At 45.1% G+C, this 13,048-nt stretch overlaps 1 protein-coding gene across 1 annotated transcript in view; it reads right to left on the bottom strand.

Moving 5' to 3' along the window:
- Positions 1-11,634, bottom strand: part of LOC141258932 (ribonuclease H1-like) — a 31,129-nt gene extending 19,495 nt beyond the window's left edge. Inside the window, exons 1-2 of the mRNA XM_073674203.1 lie at positions 11,451-11,634; positions 7,670-7,713 (exon numbers count right to left, since the gene is read on the bottom strand). Coding sequence (XP_073530304.1) covers positions 7,670-7,713; positions 11,451-11,488 — 82 coding nt within the window. The 5' untranslated portion in view covers positions 11,489-11,634. The remainder of the gene's footprint in view (positions 1-7,669; positions 7,714-11,450) is intronic.
- Between the last annotated feature and the right edge of the window lie 1,414 nt (positions 11,635-13,048).

Genomic DNA, 13,048 nt, shown 5'->3' with positions numbered 1-13,048 from the left:
CCAGAAAACTGTCATGAAACTTTGAAAAGTCGCAAAATTTGGTTTTCAGCTAGTCTCCCGAGATCTCAATCTGCGCATGAATCACCTCCGGCGGCCACTTTCCCAAAGTCCACCACAGGGAAATCAATGAGATAGGGGACTCCTCTCACCGGCGCCGACATCTTATCAGAGCCCAGGGCCCGCAGCATCTCCCCATCCCTGTCGCCACTGACCTCCTGAAGCAGCGACCCTGCCTTCTGTGACTAAGCTACACCATCCCCCCCATCCTCTCCCCCTGGTAAGCTACCATTAGGATGGACTATAAGACGCACCACCATTTTATTTAAAAAACAGTTTTTCCTATTTTCCACCCCAAACTATGGGGTGCATCTTCTGGTCCGATGCATCTTATAGACTGCAAAATATGGCACAAAGACAAAAGTGAATAAAAAGAAATGACTTCACAACCAGAATCAAATGAGCAACATAAAATTGCTAAAACAATTAACAAAATCATTACAATATTACAGAAAGACACATACATTCCCTAGGCTTAGTGAGCAGTCGGACAACCATATAAAATCACATCGAGATCAGACCGCAATACACGGGCTGGTCGCCAGCTCTCCTGTGACAGCTGCGGTCACGCTAGGAAGAGCTGCTGGCCACTCTGTGCATTATGGTCCAATATATATCCGTCTGACTGCACCCTTACTGTAATTTCCATCATGACATAATTACCAGAAAGGAATCCTTCATAAAGTGCCTCTTGGTTATGCCACTTTGGTGTGGCCCTCATCTCCTTGCAATGCCCTCCCCTTGGTATGGCCTATCTGCCTCAGGGACCCATCTATAAAGGCCAACCTTCATCCAGGGACTACTGAATGTTATCACTCTCCTTTCCCTCTCAATCTTTTTTTCCCTGTCACACTTGGGTCTTTTATACACCATCTAGGAATTCACCATGTGAAAAAAAGAACTATTTTTATCAGTCTGCTCTTTCCCTACAGTAAGCTCACAGAAGATAATGACATCCTGATTAATCTTCATTATCACACTGTATTGAAATGAGGCAGAGACATGTCTGTCTGGTTGTTATCACCCCCTAATGGCTGTAATACAATGGGACTTTTCTTATGCCCTCAGGAATAGTGATGAGCCAGCACTAAAATGCTCGGGTGCTCGAAGCTCGGGTTGAGCACATTGGAATACTCGGGTGCTCGACCCGAGCAACGAGCCCAATGTAAGTCTATGGGAAACTCGAGCATTTTTCTGGGGGTCCTCCCCGGCGGTCTGCAGAAGGTCAAAAATTGCCCAAATCGATGGGAACAGTGCTCAATTAAACGTCAGGCAGGCAGTATATATAGGCAGACAGGTTATATAGGAGGGTGCATGAAAAACATAGCAGGGCACTTGGAACACACTAGTGTCCTCCGATTTTCATGCACCCATCTCTTTAAAAAAGCCGGCCGGCAATTCATCAGCGGCATACACAGGTACCCGACAATATAGAACAGAAAGAATAGAGCATCACACGTAGATTAGATAGATAGAAACATGTCAGTCACATATATAATAAGTACAGTGATAGTGTTGGTTACTGTACTTGTCATTTAGTGTTAAAATAAAGGATTTATTAAAAAAAAAATTGGCGTGGGGTTCCCCGTAATTTTAGTCTCTAGCGGAGGTTAAGCAGACGGCTGGGGCAGATGTTTGAAGCCTGGGAAGGGGGTAATACCCACGGAGCTTCCCAGGCTACTAATATCAGCCCCCAGCTGAATACCTAGCCTTTACAAGCTATTAAAATGGGGGACCCAAAAAAAATTAAGTGGGGTCCCCCCTATTTTAATAGCTAGCAAAGGCTAGGCAGACAGCTGGGGCTGATATTAATAGCCCAGGAAGGGAGCCATGAAAATTGGCCCCCTCCCAGGCTAGAAACACCAGCCCTTAGTCGCCCCAGAAATGGCGCATCCATAGGATGCGCCAATTCTGGCACTTAACCTCGCTCTTCCCACTGCCCTGTAGCGGTGGCAGTGGGGTAATAGGGCTGGGGTTGATGTCAGCTTATAATGCCAGCTGACATCAAGCCCAGGTTAGTAATGGAGATGTGTCTATAAGACACCCTCATTACTAACCCCATAGTGAAAGTGAAATGTAAAATAAAGACACGCACACCGTGAATAAAATCCTTTAATTGAAAAAGACACAATACTTTAATGTTCTAAATTAAACCATACTTACTGTCACGCCCATTCCAGCTGAAGCCAACGATCTCCTGCAACAAAAGTAAAATAATAAACCAACCTCGTCCTTACCTTTCCATGGTTCCCAGGACAGCTTCAGCTCTGCTGCACTGACATGACAGGCTGGATCGTAGCAGAACGCTGCCATCCAGCTTGCCATGCCGCAGACACCGAGAAGCTTCTCAGTGAAGCTCCTCAGTGTCTGGCTGTGACGGCATCCAGATGAGCCGAGTTCAATGAACTCAGCTCACCTCATGCACGTCACTGACAGCGTGGGAAAATTCTCCTGCGCTTGCGGTGCCGGGAAATGACGTCACCGCTCGAGCAGGAGAATTTTCCCACGCTGGGATGGCATTGAGATGACAGGCTGGATGGTAGCAGAATGCTGCCATCCAGCATGCCATCCTTCAGAGACACTGCAGAGCGCAGGCATTGAGATGACAGGCTGGATGGTAGCAGAACGCTGCCATCCAGCAGAGACACTGCAGAGCGCAGGCATGCTTGCGCTCTGCAGTGTCTCTGAAGGATGGCATGCTGGATGGCAGCGTTCTGCTACCATCCAGCCTGTCATCTCAATGCCATCCCAGCGTGGGAGAATTCTCCTGCTTGAGCGGTGACGTCATTTGCCGGCACCGCAAGCGCAGGAGAATTTTCCCACGCTGTCAGTGACGTGCATGAGGTGAGTTGAGTTCATTGGACATGAACTCGGCTCATCTGGATGCCGTCACAGCCAGACGCTGAAAAGCTTCACTGAGGAGTTTCTCAGTGTCTGCGGCATGGCAAGCTGGATGGCAGCGTTCTGCTGCGGTCCAACCTGTCATGTCAATGTAGGAGTGCTGAAGCTGTCCTGGGAACCATGGAAAGGTAAGGATGAGGTTGGTTTATTATTTTACTTTTATTGCAGGAGATCGTTGGCTTCAGCGGGAATGGGCGTGACGATAAGTAGTGTTTAATTTAGAACATTAAAGTATTGTGTGTCTTTATTTCAATTAAAGGATTTTATTCACAGTGTGGGTGTCTTTATTTTACATTTCACTTACACTATGGAGTTAGTAATGGGGGTGTCTTATAGACGCCTCTCCATTACTAACCTGGGCTTGATGTCAGCTGGCATTATAAGCTGACATCAACCCCAGCCCTATTACCCCACTGCCACCGCTACAGGGCAGTGGGAAGAGCGAGGCTAAGTGCCAGAATTGGCACATCCTATGGATGCGCCATTTCCGGGGCGGCTGAGGGCTGGTGTTTCTAGCCTGGGAGGGGCCCAATATTCATGGCAACCTTCCTGGGCTATTAATATCAGCCCCAAGCTGTCTGCCTAGCCTTTGCTAGCTATTAAAATAGCGGGGACCCCACGTAATTTTTTTTGGGTCCCCCATTTTAATAGCTAGTAAAGGCTAAGTATTCAGCTGGGGGCTGATATTAGTAGCCTGGGAAGCTCCATGGGTAGTGTTGAGCATTCAGATACCGCGAATATCGGTCGATACCCGATATTTCAGTATCGGAGTTCCGATACTTTTAGAATAAAGAATACTGGAATTGGAAGTTCCCATAATGCCTGCGCTCCGCAGTGTCTCTGAAGGATGACAAGCTGGATGGCTAAGAATAATGTAGAATGTATTACATGAAAAGCCGGTAATTCAGCAGCGGCATACACCGGTACCCGACAATTTAGAACAGAAAGAGCATCACACATAGATTAGATAGATAGAAACAGGTCAGTCACATATATAAGAAGTACAGTGATAGTGTTGATTACTGTACTTGTCATTTAGTGTTAAAATAAAGGATTTATAAAAAAAAAATTGGCGTTGGGTGCCCCGTAATTTTAGTCTCTAGCGGAGGTTAAGCAGACGGCTGGGGCAGATGTTTGAAGCCTGGGAAGGGGGTAATACCCACGGAGCTTCCCAGGCTACTAATATCAGCCCCCAGCTGAATACCTAGCCTTTACTAGCGATTAAAATGGGGGACCCCCCAAAAAATGACGTGGGGTCCCCCCTATTTTAATAGCTAGCAAAGGCTAGGCAGACAGCTGGGGGCTGATATTAATAGCCCAGGAAGGGTGCCATGAATATTGGCCCCCTCCCAGGCTAGAAACACCAGCCGTCAGTCGCCCTAGAAATGGCGCATCCATAGGATGCGCCAATTCTGGCACTTAGCCTCGCTCTTCCCACTGCCCTGTAGCGGTGGCAGTGGGGTAATCGGGCTGGGGTTGATGTCAGCTTATAATGCCAGCTGACATCAAGCCCAGGTTAGTAATGGAGAGGCGTCTATAAGACACCCCCATTACTAACCCCATAGTCAAAGTTAAAAAAAAACACAAACACCCAGAATAAAGTCCTTTAATTGAAATAAACACACAATTCTTTATGGTTCTAAATTAAACCATACTTACCGTCACGCCCATTCCAGCTGAAGCCAATGTCTTCTGCAATAAAAGTAAAATAATAAACCAACATCATCCTTACCTATCCATGGTTCCCAGGACGGTTTCAGCTCTGCTACATTCACATGACAGGCTGGATCGCAGCCGAAAGCTGCCATCCAGCTTGCCATGCCGCAGACACTGAGAAGCGCAGGAGAATTTTCCCACGCTGTCAGTGACGTGCATGAGGTGAGCGGAGTTCATTGGACATGACCTCGGCTCATCAGGATGCCGTCACAGCCAGACACTGAGGAGCGCAAGCATGCCTGCGCTTCTCAGTGTCTGCGGGATGACAGGCTGGATGGCAGCTTTCAGCTGCGATCCAGCCTGTCATGTGAATGTAGCAGAGCTGGAGCCATCCTGGGAACCATGGATAGGTAAGGATGACATTGGTTTATTATTTTACTTTTGTTGCAGGAGATCGTTGGCTTCAGTTGGAATGGGCGTGACGGTAAGTATGGTTTAATTTAGAACATTAAAAAATTGTGTGTTTATTTCAATTAAAGGACTTTATTCTGGGTGTTGTGTTTTTTTAAATACTTTACTAGAAATTCATGGTGGTCATGTCTAATATTGGCGTGACCCCATGAATTTCGGGCTTAGGGCCAGCTGATAATGCCAAGCTGGCCCTAACCCCTTTATTACCCAGTGAGCCACCGAACCAGGGCCCTGGATGAGTTGGGTACAGCGCCAGAAGATGGCGCTTCTCTGAACGCGACATTTTCTGGGGTGGCTGCAGATTGCAATTTGCTGTACCTGGCTGGACACATAAATATGGCGAAGGTCACATCAAATTTTTGGGAACAGAATAAAAAAAAAAAAAAAAAAAACAATTCCTGAATTGTTGGTTTTTGTTTATTCTGCCTCCCAAAAATCGGAATAGAAAGCGATCAAAAAATGTCACGTGCCTGAAAATGGCACCAATAACAACGTCAACTCATCCCACAAAAAACGAGCCGTCACATGACTGTCTGCCAAAATCTGGAAAAATTATAGCTCTCAAAATATGGCGATGCAAAAACTAGATTTTACAAAAAATGCATCTTTTAGTGTGTGACAGCTGTCAGTCATAAAAACCCCATATGATTCTGGTAGTGCTGTAATCACACCGACCCGAAGAATAAAGTCGTCAAAAATAAACTCTTGGGTTAGGGTTAGGGCTGGGTTTGGGGTTAGGGTTGTGCTAGGGTTAGGGATGTGCTAGGTTTAGGGCTGGGGTTGGGGTTAGGGTTGTGATGGGGTTGGGATTTTTTTCAAAAGTAAGAAAAAAAGATGACAATATGGCGACTAGTGTTGAGCGCAAGTTCTCGCTACTTGAGTTTGCATCAGGTGCTCTGGTATGCATTGAGTATCGTGGGTATTTGAGTGACATGCTCGAGTCTCTGCCCCATATGCTTCGCGGCCAAAAAAACTTTACGGGGATTGGCTGCCATGCACGAGCCATCCCCGCGTGTTTTTTTTTGGGTGTCTAATAACCGTGAAACATGCGGAGCAGGGACTCGAGCATGTCACTCGAGCACACGCTGTACATGGTGCATACCTGAGTACCCGATGCAAACTCAAGTAGCGAGCACTTGCGCTCAAGACTAATGACAACTTATTCAATATGATGACCTAATGTAAACAAATTCTGTGTCGTACCTCTGGGTTCAAAATGTTCACTATACACCTTAATAAAATCCTTGAGGGGTATAGTTTCCAAAATGGGGTCACTTGTGGTGGAGCTCCACTGTTTAGGCACATCACAGGCTCTCCAAACGCGACATGGTGTCCGCTAACAAATTGAATGGAAAATCGGCTCAAATTGTTAGCGGACGCCATGTTGCGTTTGGAGAGCCCCTGCGTGCTCAAACATTGGAGCTCCCCCACAAGTGACCCCATTTTGGAAACTAGACCCCCCAAGGCACCTATCTAGATGCATAGTGAGCACTTGGAACCCCCAGGTGCTTCACAAATTGATTCACTTGGGGTCACTTGTGGGGGAGCTCCAATGTTTGGGCACACAGGGGCTCTCCAAACACAACATGGCGTCCGCTAATTATTCAAGCAAATTTTACAATCAAAAAGTCAAATGGCGCTCCTTCCCTTCCGAGCCCTGCCGTGCGCCCAACAGTGTTTTTTCCCCAAATATTGGGTATCTGCGTGCCCAGGGGAAATTGCACAACAAATTTTGGGGACCATTTTTTCCTGTTACCCCTGCAAAAATAAAAAAATTGCGGTCTAAAGTAAGATTTTTGTTGAAAAAGTTAAATGTTCATTTTTTTCTTCCCCATTCCAAAAATTCCTGTGAAGCACCTGAAGGGTTAATAAACTTCTTGAATGTGGTTTTGAGCACCTTGAGGGGTGTAGTATTTAGAATGGTGTCACTTTTTGGTATTTTCTGTCATAAAGGCCCCTCAAAGTCACTTCAAATGTGAAGTGTTCTCTAAAAAAATGGTTTTGTAAATTTTGTTGTAAAAATGAGAAATAAAAGGTCAACTTTTGACCCTTATAGCTCCCTAATAAAAAAAAATGTTGGTTCCAAAATTGTGCTGATGTAAAGCAGACATGTGGGAAATGTTATTTATTAACTATTTTGTGACATATCTCTCTGATTTAAGGGCATAAAAATTCACATTTTGAAAATTGCGAAATTTTCTGAATTTTGGCCAAATTTCCGATTTTTTCACAAATAAACGCAAGTGATATCGAACAAATTTTACCACAATCATGAAGTACAATATGTCACGAAAAAAACCTATCAGGGGGATCCGTTGAAGCGTTCTAGAGTTATTAAAAAAAAATAAAAAAAAATGGTCTGGTCATTAACGTGCAAACCACCCTCGGGGGTAAAGAGGTTAAAAACCCACTCCACACATGTGACCGAGGTTGCTATTTGCAGATTCATGCATTTCCACACAATCCAAATCAGATAAATGGGAGAGGTGCAAATATTTCTGCAATAAATCTGTCACATGTGAACTGACCCTAATTGCTCAGGACATGAGCCAAATGCTGAGATATTAGGAAAGCTCATCCTTACCTTGCTGCCTGTAGCCTCCAGATGAAGAGTAGCTTCTGGCTTTCCTGCAACAGCAAAGCACAATATTAATCACAAGTCTCATGGGTCAAGGCTGAACATGCACTGAAATCCTGTCCTGAAAACTATCAGCCTTTATGTCCACAGCAAACCAGATTTAGGGTTATGTTCAAACGATCAGTATTTGCTTGCAGACATTTCTGCAGTGTTTCTCCACCTCTTGGCAGCAAAAGCGTTGAGGAAATTCCACAGCGTTTTCGATGCACTTTTGCCTGCGGATTTGCCATGCGTTTTTTCCAATGCATTGTATAGCAAAAACGCAGGCAAAAGTGCAAAAAGAATGGACATGCTGCTTCTTTTAACGCACATGAAATTCTGTAGGGAAAAATCCTGATCATGTGCACAGATCTTGCAAAATCTCACAGAAATGCTGGGATAAGGTCTGCAATGCGTTTTTGGGGCCAATTCCGATCGGATTTACCACATAAAAAAAATGCACAGTGTGCACATAGCCTTAAAGGGGTTTTCCCACGAACAAAAGTTGATTTTAATCAATAGATCTTGGAATAATAATAATAACTTCCACAATTGGATGTGTTTAAATAAAATGTTCCTGTGCTGAGCTAATCTTATAAATGTTTCCCTGTGTAATGGTTGTGTCTTACCGTGCAGGAACATGGTCTGATCATACCACAGCTCCTGGGCAGGGGAGGACGCAAAAGAGTATACAGACATTATAGCACAGATCACAGCTAATTGTTTAAAAACAGGCAGGAAAATGTTTTACCTCACAAAAACAATGTTTTACTTCAAAGAAATAATCAGCTGTGATCCCCTGCTGTAATGTCTGTATACTCTTTAGCTTCCTCCCCTGCCCAGGAGATGTGGTATGATCAGACCATGTCCCTGTACGGTCAGACACAGCCATTACACAGTACACAGCAGGGAGTGGGACACATTTATAAGATTATCTCAGCACAGGAACATTTTATTTAAACACATCCAATTGGGGAAATTATTATTATTCCAAGATCTATTGATTAAAATTAACTTTCGTTCATGGGAAAACCCCTTTAAAGGGAGCTGCTATGTCCCCACACCCTATTTACCTGCAGATACAGGATTATCATGCAGGGTAAAGGGAAAAACGCTATTAACCTGAAGGTTAATAGTGTTTTTAACCTGCCCGGCGCCTGCACTTAGCTGAACGCTATGGGGAGAAAATTAACTTTATTCCCCCCGCATCGTTCTGGTTTCAGTCACAGGGGCGCAGTTACAGCCCCCGCTTTGTATTATCATAGCAGTGACTGAACCAGCACTGGCGTCGCCCCGTAACTGAAACTGGAACGCTTGCGGGGGGGGGGGGATAAAGTTAATTTTCTCCCCATAGCGTTCGGGTAAGTGCAGGCGCCGGGCAGGTTAATAACACTATTAACCTGCAGGTTAATCCCATATCTGCAGGTTAATAGCGCTTTCTCTGTTGACAGGTTCCCTTTAAAGATATATGAACACTCGGGGTGTAATCAGTGCAGATTTTACATCCAGAAATTCAGTTGTGTCCTACAGTACCAGGATTGAGAACGAGATGTGACAAATCTCTTACAACAGCCGTGGGGAAAATCCACAGTGTAGCCCATCAATATATGCTGTGGATATTCACTGGGGAAAATCTGTGCTTTAGCATTAACATAGCAGAAACCGCCATGATGTGTACATTTTGCAGTAGACAAGTCCTATGTGCACCCTGTACACCTGCTTGAATTGACATTCATAACATAGCAGCTAACTTAAACCACCCTCTACAACCTGGACATACGTGTACATCATACACAGTGTTGGTGTATGGAGCAGGATCAAGACCTGAGCCCGCTTCATACAGTTACGGTGCCAGCTGATGAAGATCCTTTGTGGTGTTGCTGCCTTCAGTCTGAATCTACAATGTGCACATTCCAATAAGAAAAACCACTGCATGAACAGGTGAGACCAAAATTTTGATGTGTACTGTAGGTTCCACTCCCAAATATCGCCTTGTGGCACTGCCACATCTCAGCATAATGCAGTCACATTAAGTACTGCGACAAGCAGACGTCTACGTCTGTTTTTTTTGAGACTTGCGCATTGTGGTATCCTATGGGCTGCAATGCGACGCCATTCACCTCCATTATGCTGTGATGTGGTAATGGTGCATAGTGATCTGTGGCTGTGTGACCAGTGTCGCAGTCAAAGTCACAGTGTAGCTGCGGTCTTACAATGTCCCCGCTGCTGTATCTGTGCTCGCAGCATGCAATAAGCAGCGTCAGACGGCAGGATCACAGCGTTGGAGTGAATATTCAATGACTTTCACATGACACATCCATTAGGACATGAAAAGGCAGCGCTGTGACTTGATGTTTTTTTCAAACATATTTGGTATTGAGTTTGACGCATCTGTAAAAGCCTAATATATAAAAATATGTGTAATTATCCCATATGGTAAATGGTCTAAAGAAAAAAAAAAAAACAATGTGTTTTGGTCCCCCAAAAAAAATGCAATTAGAAAGTGATCAAAAAGTCCTCGGTATCATCAAAACAAGTTCTCCACGAAGAAAAAAAAAAAAAAGCTCTCAGCTCCATCAACAGAGAAATAAATCATGATGAATAGCAGAAAATGGCGACAGAAGCTCAATTATACTTTTACAAAATTCTTAACTATTTTGCCAACTAATACATAAAAAAATAAAATTACAAAATGGTCATCGCCGTAATTGTACAGATCCGGAGAAATCAGGTTTCCAGGTAGTGTTTATCTCACTAAAAATGCGATTGAAAAAAAACAAAACAAAATGGTGGAATTGTATTTTTTTGACATCACTTGGAATTTTTTCCCCTCATTTTACAGTACATTTTATGGTAAAATGGATGGGGTCAATCAAAACTACAACTCATGCTGTAGTATGGCTGTGACAGAAAATAAAAAAATGGGAGTCTTGGAGGAAGAGAAGGAAAAAATGAAAGCAGAAAACAATGAAATAATCACCCATTTGGGAAGGTGATTTACATGCCACCCACTAATGACCAAAATCCTGTCAGGTGAAAGTGACCTAAAGGGCTTTCCAGCATTTCTAGCCCCACAGTGAAGTCTGAACAATGGCGACAAGGAGGAAGCAGATAAGGATGTTTGCTCATCTGGACTTCTGCCAAACTGACTCACTTATTTTTAATTTTTTACACAAAATACATTATACAGATTTTAAAAATGGGGTAACATAGTCCAATAGCTATTTTTTTTCCCTTCAGTGCAATACTGTAAAAGTTTTCTAATATTCTGTGGACAGTACTGTTTAGCACACACCATTTGTCAAGATGGTGGCACATTAATTTCTACCTCATATGTATACCCTTTATAGGTGTAAGAAAGCATGAAAGTATTGAACATTAGCTCTGTGCTACTATTTATTTCCACATGACTAATTTGCCGCTCATTTCTATCTAAAATTATTAGGTGCAGTGCCGCCATTTTGAGCTCGCTCTTCCCGCCATTTTCTATGCGTGGGCGGAGTCTTGTAGTTTCCCGCCGAAATTGCACTCATTGTATGACGTCGGCAACTGCGCAGTTATAATTACCGACATACGCAGGTTTATTGTGCGCAGTTATAACTGCCGACATAACAGGTCTATAGCGCGCAGTTCTGTCTCCTGCCATAATAAAACCTTTCACAGCTACTAGGAGGGAAGAACTAATAGAGCAAGTCTCTACCCCTCGTGGTAGTGTAACTAGCTAATGAGTCATGTCACCGCTCCTCACCAGTTTCCGTAGCCTCCTTGCTGACGTCTTCCAGACATGGCGATGAGTTGTGAGGTGAAAGCCTTCTGCCTGTAACCCACGCTGCTGCTGCTGCTGCTCGCCGGAGCTGTATTGATTGATGACCCCTCACAGCTCCAGCCTTTATTATAGGGGGGCGGATACTGTACAATGACACGTGTGAGGAGGAGGCTGTCCTGTCATCTCTAAGTAATAATGGCTTCCTACACCAATGTGCCAAAATAATATTGGCAGACAGTGCAGGGAAATAGACACAACAATGCCTGACTCACTGATGGCTAGATTCAGCCATTATTAAAATATTCTTCTCAAATTGTCTAATGGGTAAATTGCAGAGTGCTTGTAAAAACAAAAAGCTTCTTATTAAAGGGGGTTTTCTGAGGAGAACAACAAAAAGAGCATTGAGAAAAGCGACAGAATCTAGTCAGGACACAAGAATACAAATGTCGGCCACGTGTCCACCCCCTTATGCTGGGAACACAGGAGAATCGTGGCAGTGCTCAGTGACCACTCGTCAGCGTGTGTTCACACACAAAGTGACTGCACACTTTTGTTACCACTCTAGAAAACCCTTTCAACCATTTTTCTTCATCCCCTTCATTCAATGACCATCATTTTTTTTTCCATCCACATAGCCGTATGGGGGCTTGTCTTTTTATGGGATTTTTTTTTTTTTTTTTTTACGTGAATGACACCATTCAATTCACCATACATAAAATGTACTGGAAACCGGGGGGGGGGGGAAAGTGCAAGTGCAATGAAAACCCGAAAATAAATTTACACAATTCCAACATTGTTTTATAAAGAGGATATCCAGAACTTTGTGAAAAAAAAAACGTGCCTAAGCTCTAACAGGTAGGTATTTGCTACCTACGAGCCTGTTGTGCCCGGCGCCGTTCATCGGAGCGGCGACTTCTTTTCCGCTCTGCTCTGTCGACGGAGCGGCGACTTCTTTTCCACCCTGCTCTGTCGACGGAGCGGCGACTTCTTTTCCGCCCTGCTCTGTCGACGGAGCAGCGACTTCTTTTCTGCCCTGCTCTGTCGACTTCTTTTCCGCCCTGCTCTGTCGACGGAGCGGTGACTTCTTCTCCGCCCTGCTCTGTCGACGGAGCGGCGACTTCTTCTCCGCCATGCTCTGTCCACGGAGCGGCGACTTCTCCGCCCTGCTCTGTCGACGGAGCGGCGACTTCTCCGCCATGCTCTGTCCACGGAGCGGCGACTTCTCCGCCCTGCTCTGTCGACGGAGCGGCGACTTCTTCTCCGCCATGCTCTGTCCACGGAGCGGCGACTTCTCCGCCCTGCTCTGTCGACGGAGCGGCGACTTCTCCGCCATGCTCTGTCGACGGAGCGGCGACTTCTCCGCCCTGCTCTGTCGACGGAGCAGCGACTTCTTCTCCGCCATGCTCTGTCGACGGAGCGGCGACTTCTCCGCCCTGCTCTGTCGACGGAGCGGCGACTTCTCCGCCATGCTCTGTCGATGGAGCGGCGACTTCTCCGCCCTGCTCTGTCGACGGAGCGGCAACTTCTTCTCCGCCCTGCTCAGTCGGCTTACCTAGTTAGGCAGCGGAAATCCGAGTGGC

This window comes from Phyllobates terribilis, unplaced genomic scaffold, assembly GCF_046119375.1.
Source record: "Phyllobates terribilis strain yellow unplaced genomic scaffold, ASM4611937v1 Scaffold_3__8_contigs__length_932513732, whole genome shotgun sequence".
In the NCBI taxonomy this organism is placed as follows: Eukaryota; Metazoa; Chordata; class Amphibia; order Anura; family Dendrobatidae; genus Phyllobates; species Phyllobates terribilis.
Note: the sequence above shows the minus strand (reverse complement) of the source record. Positions and strands in the feature narration are given on the sequence as shown.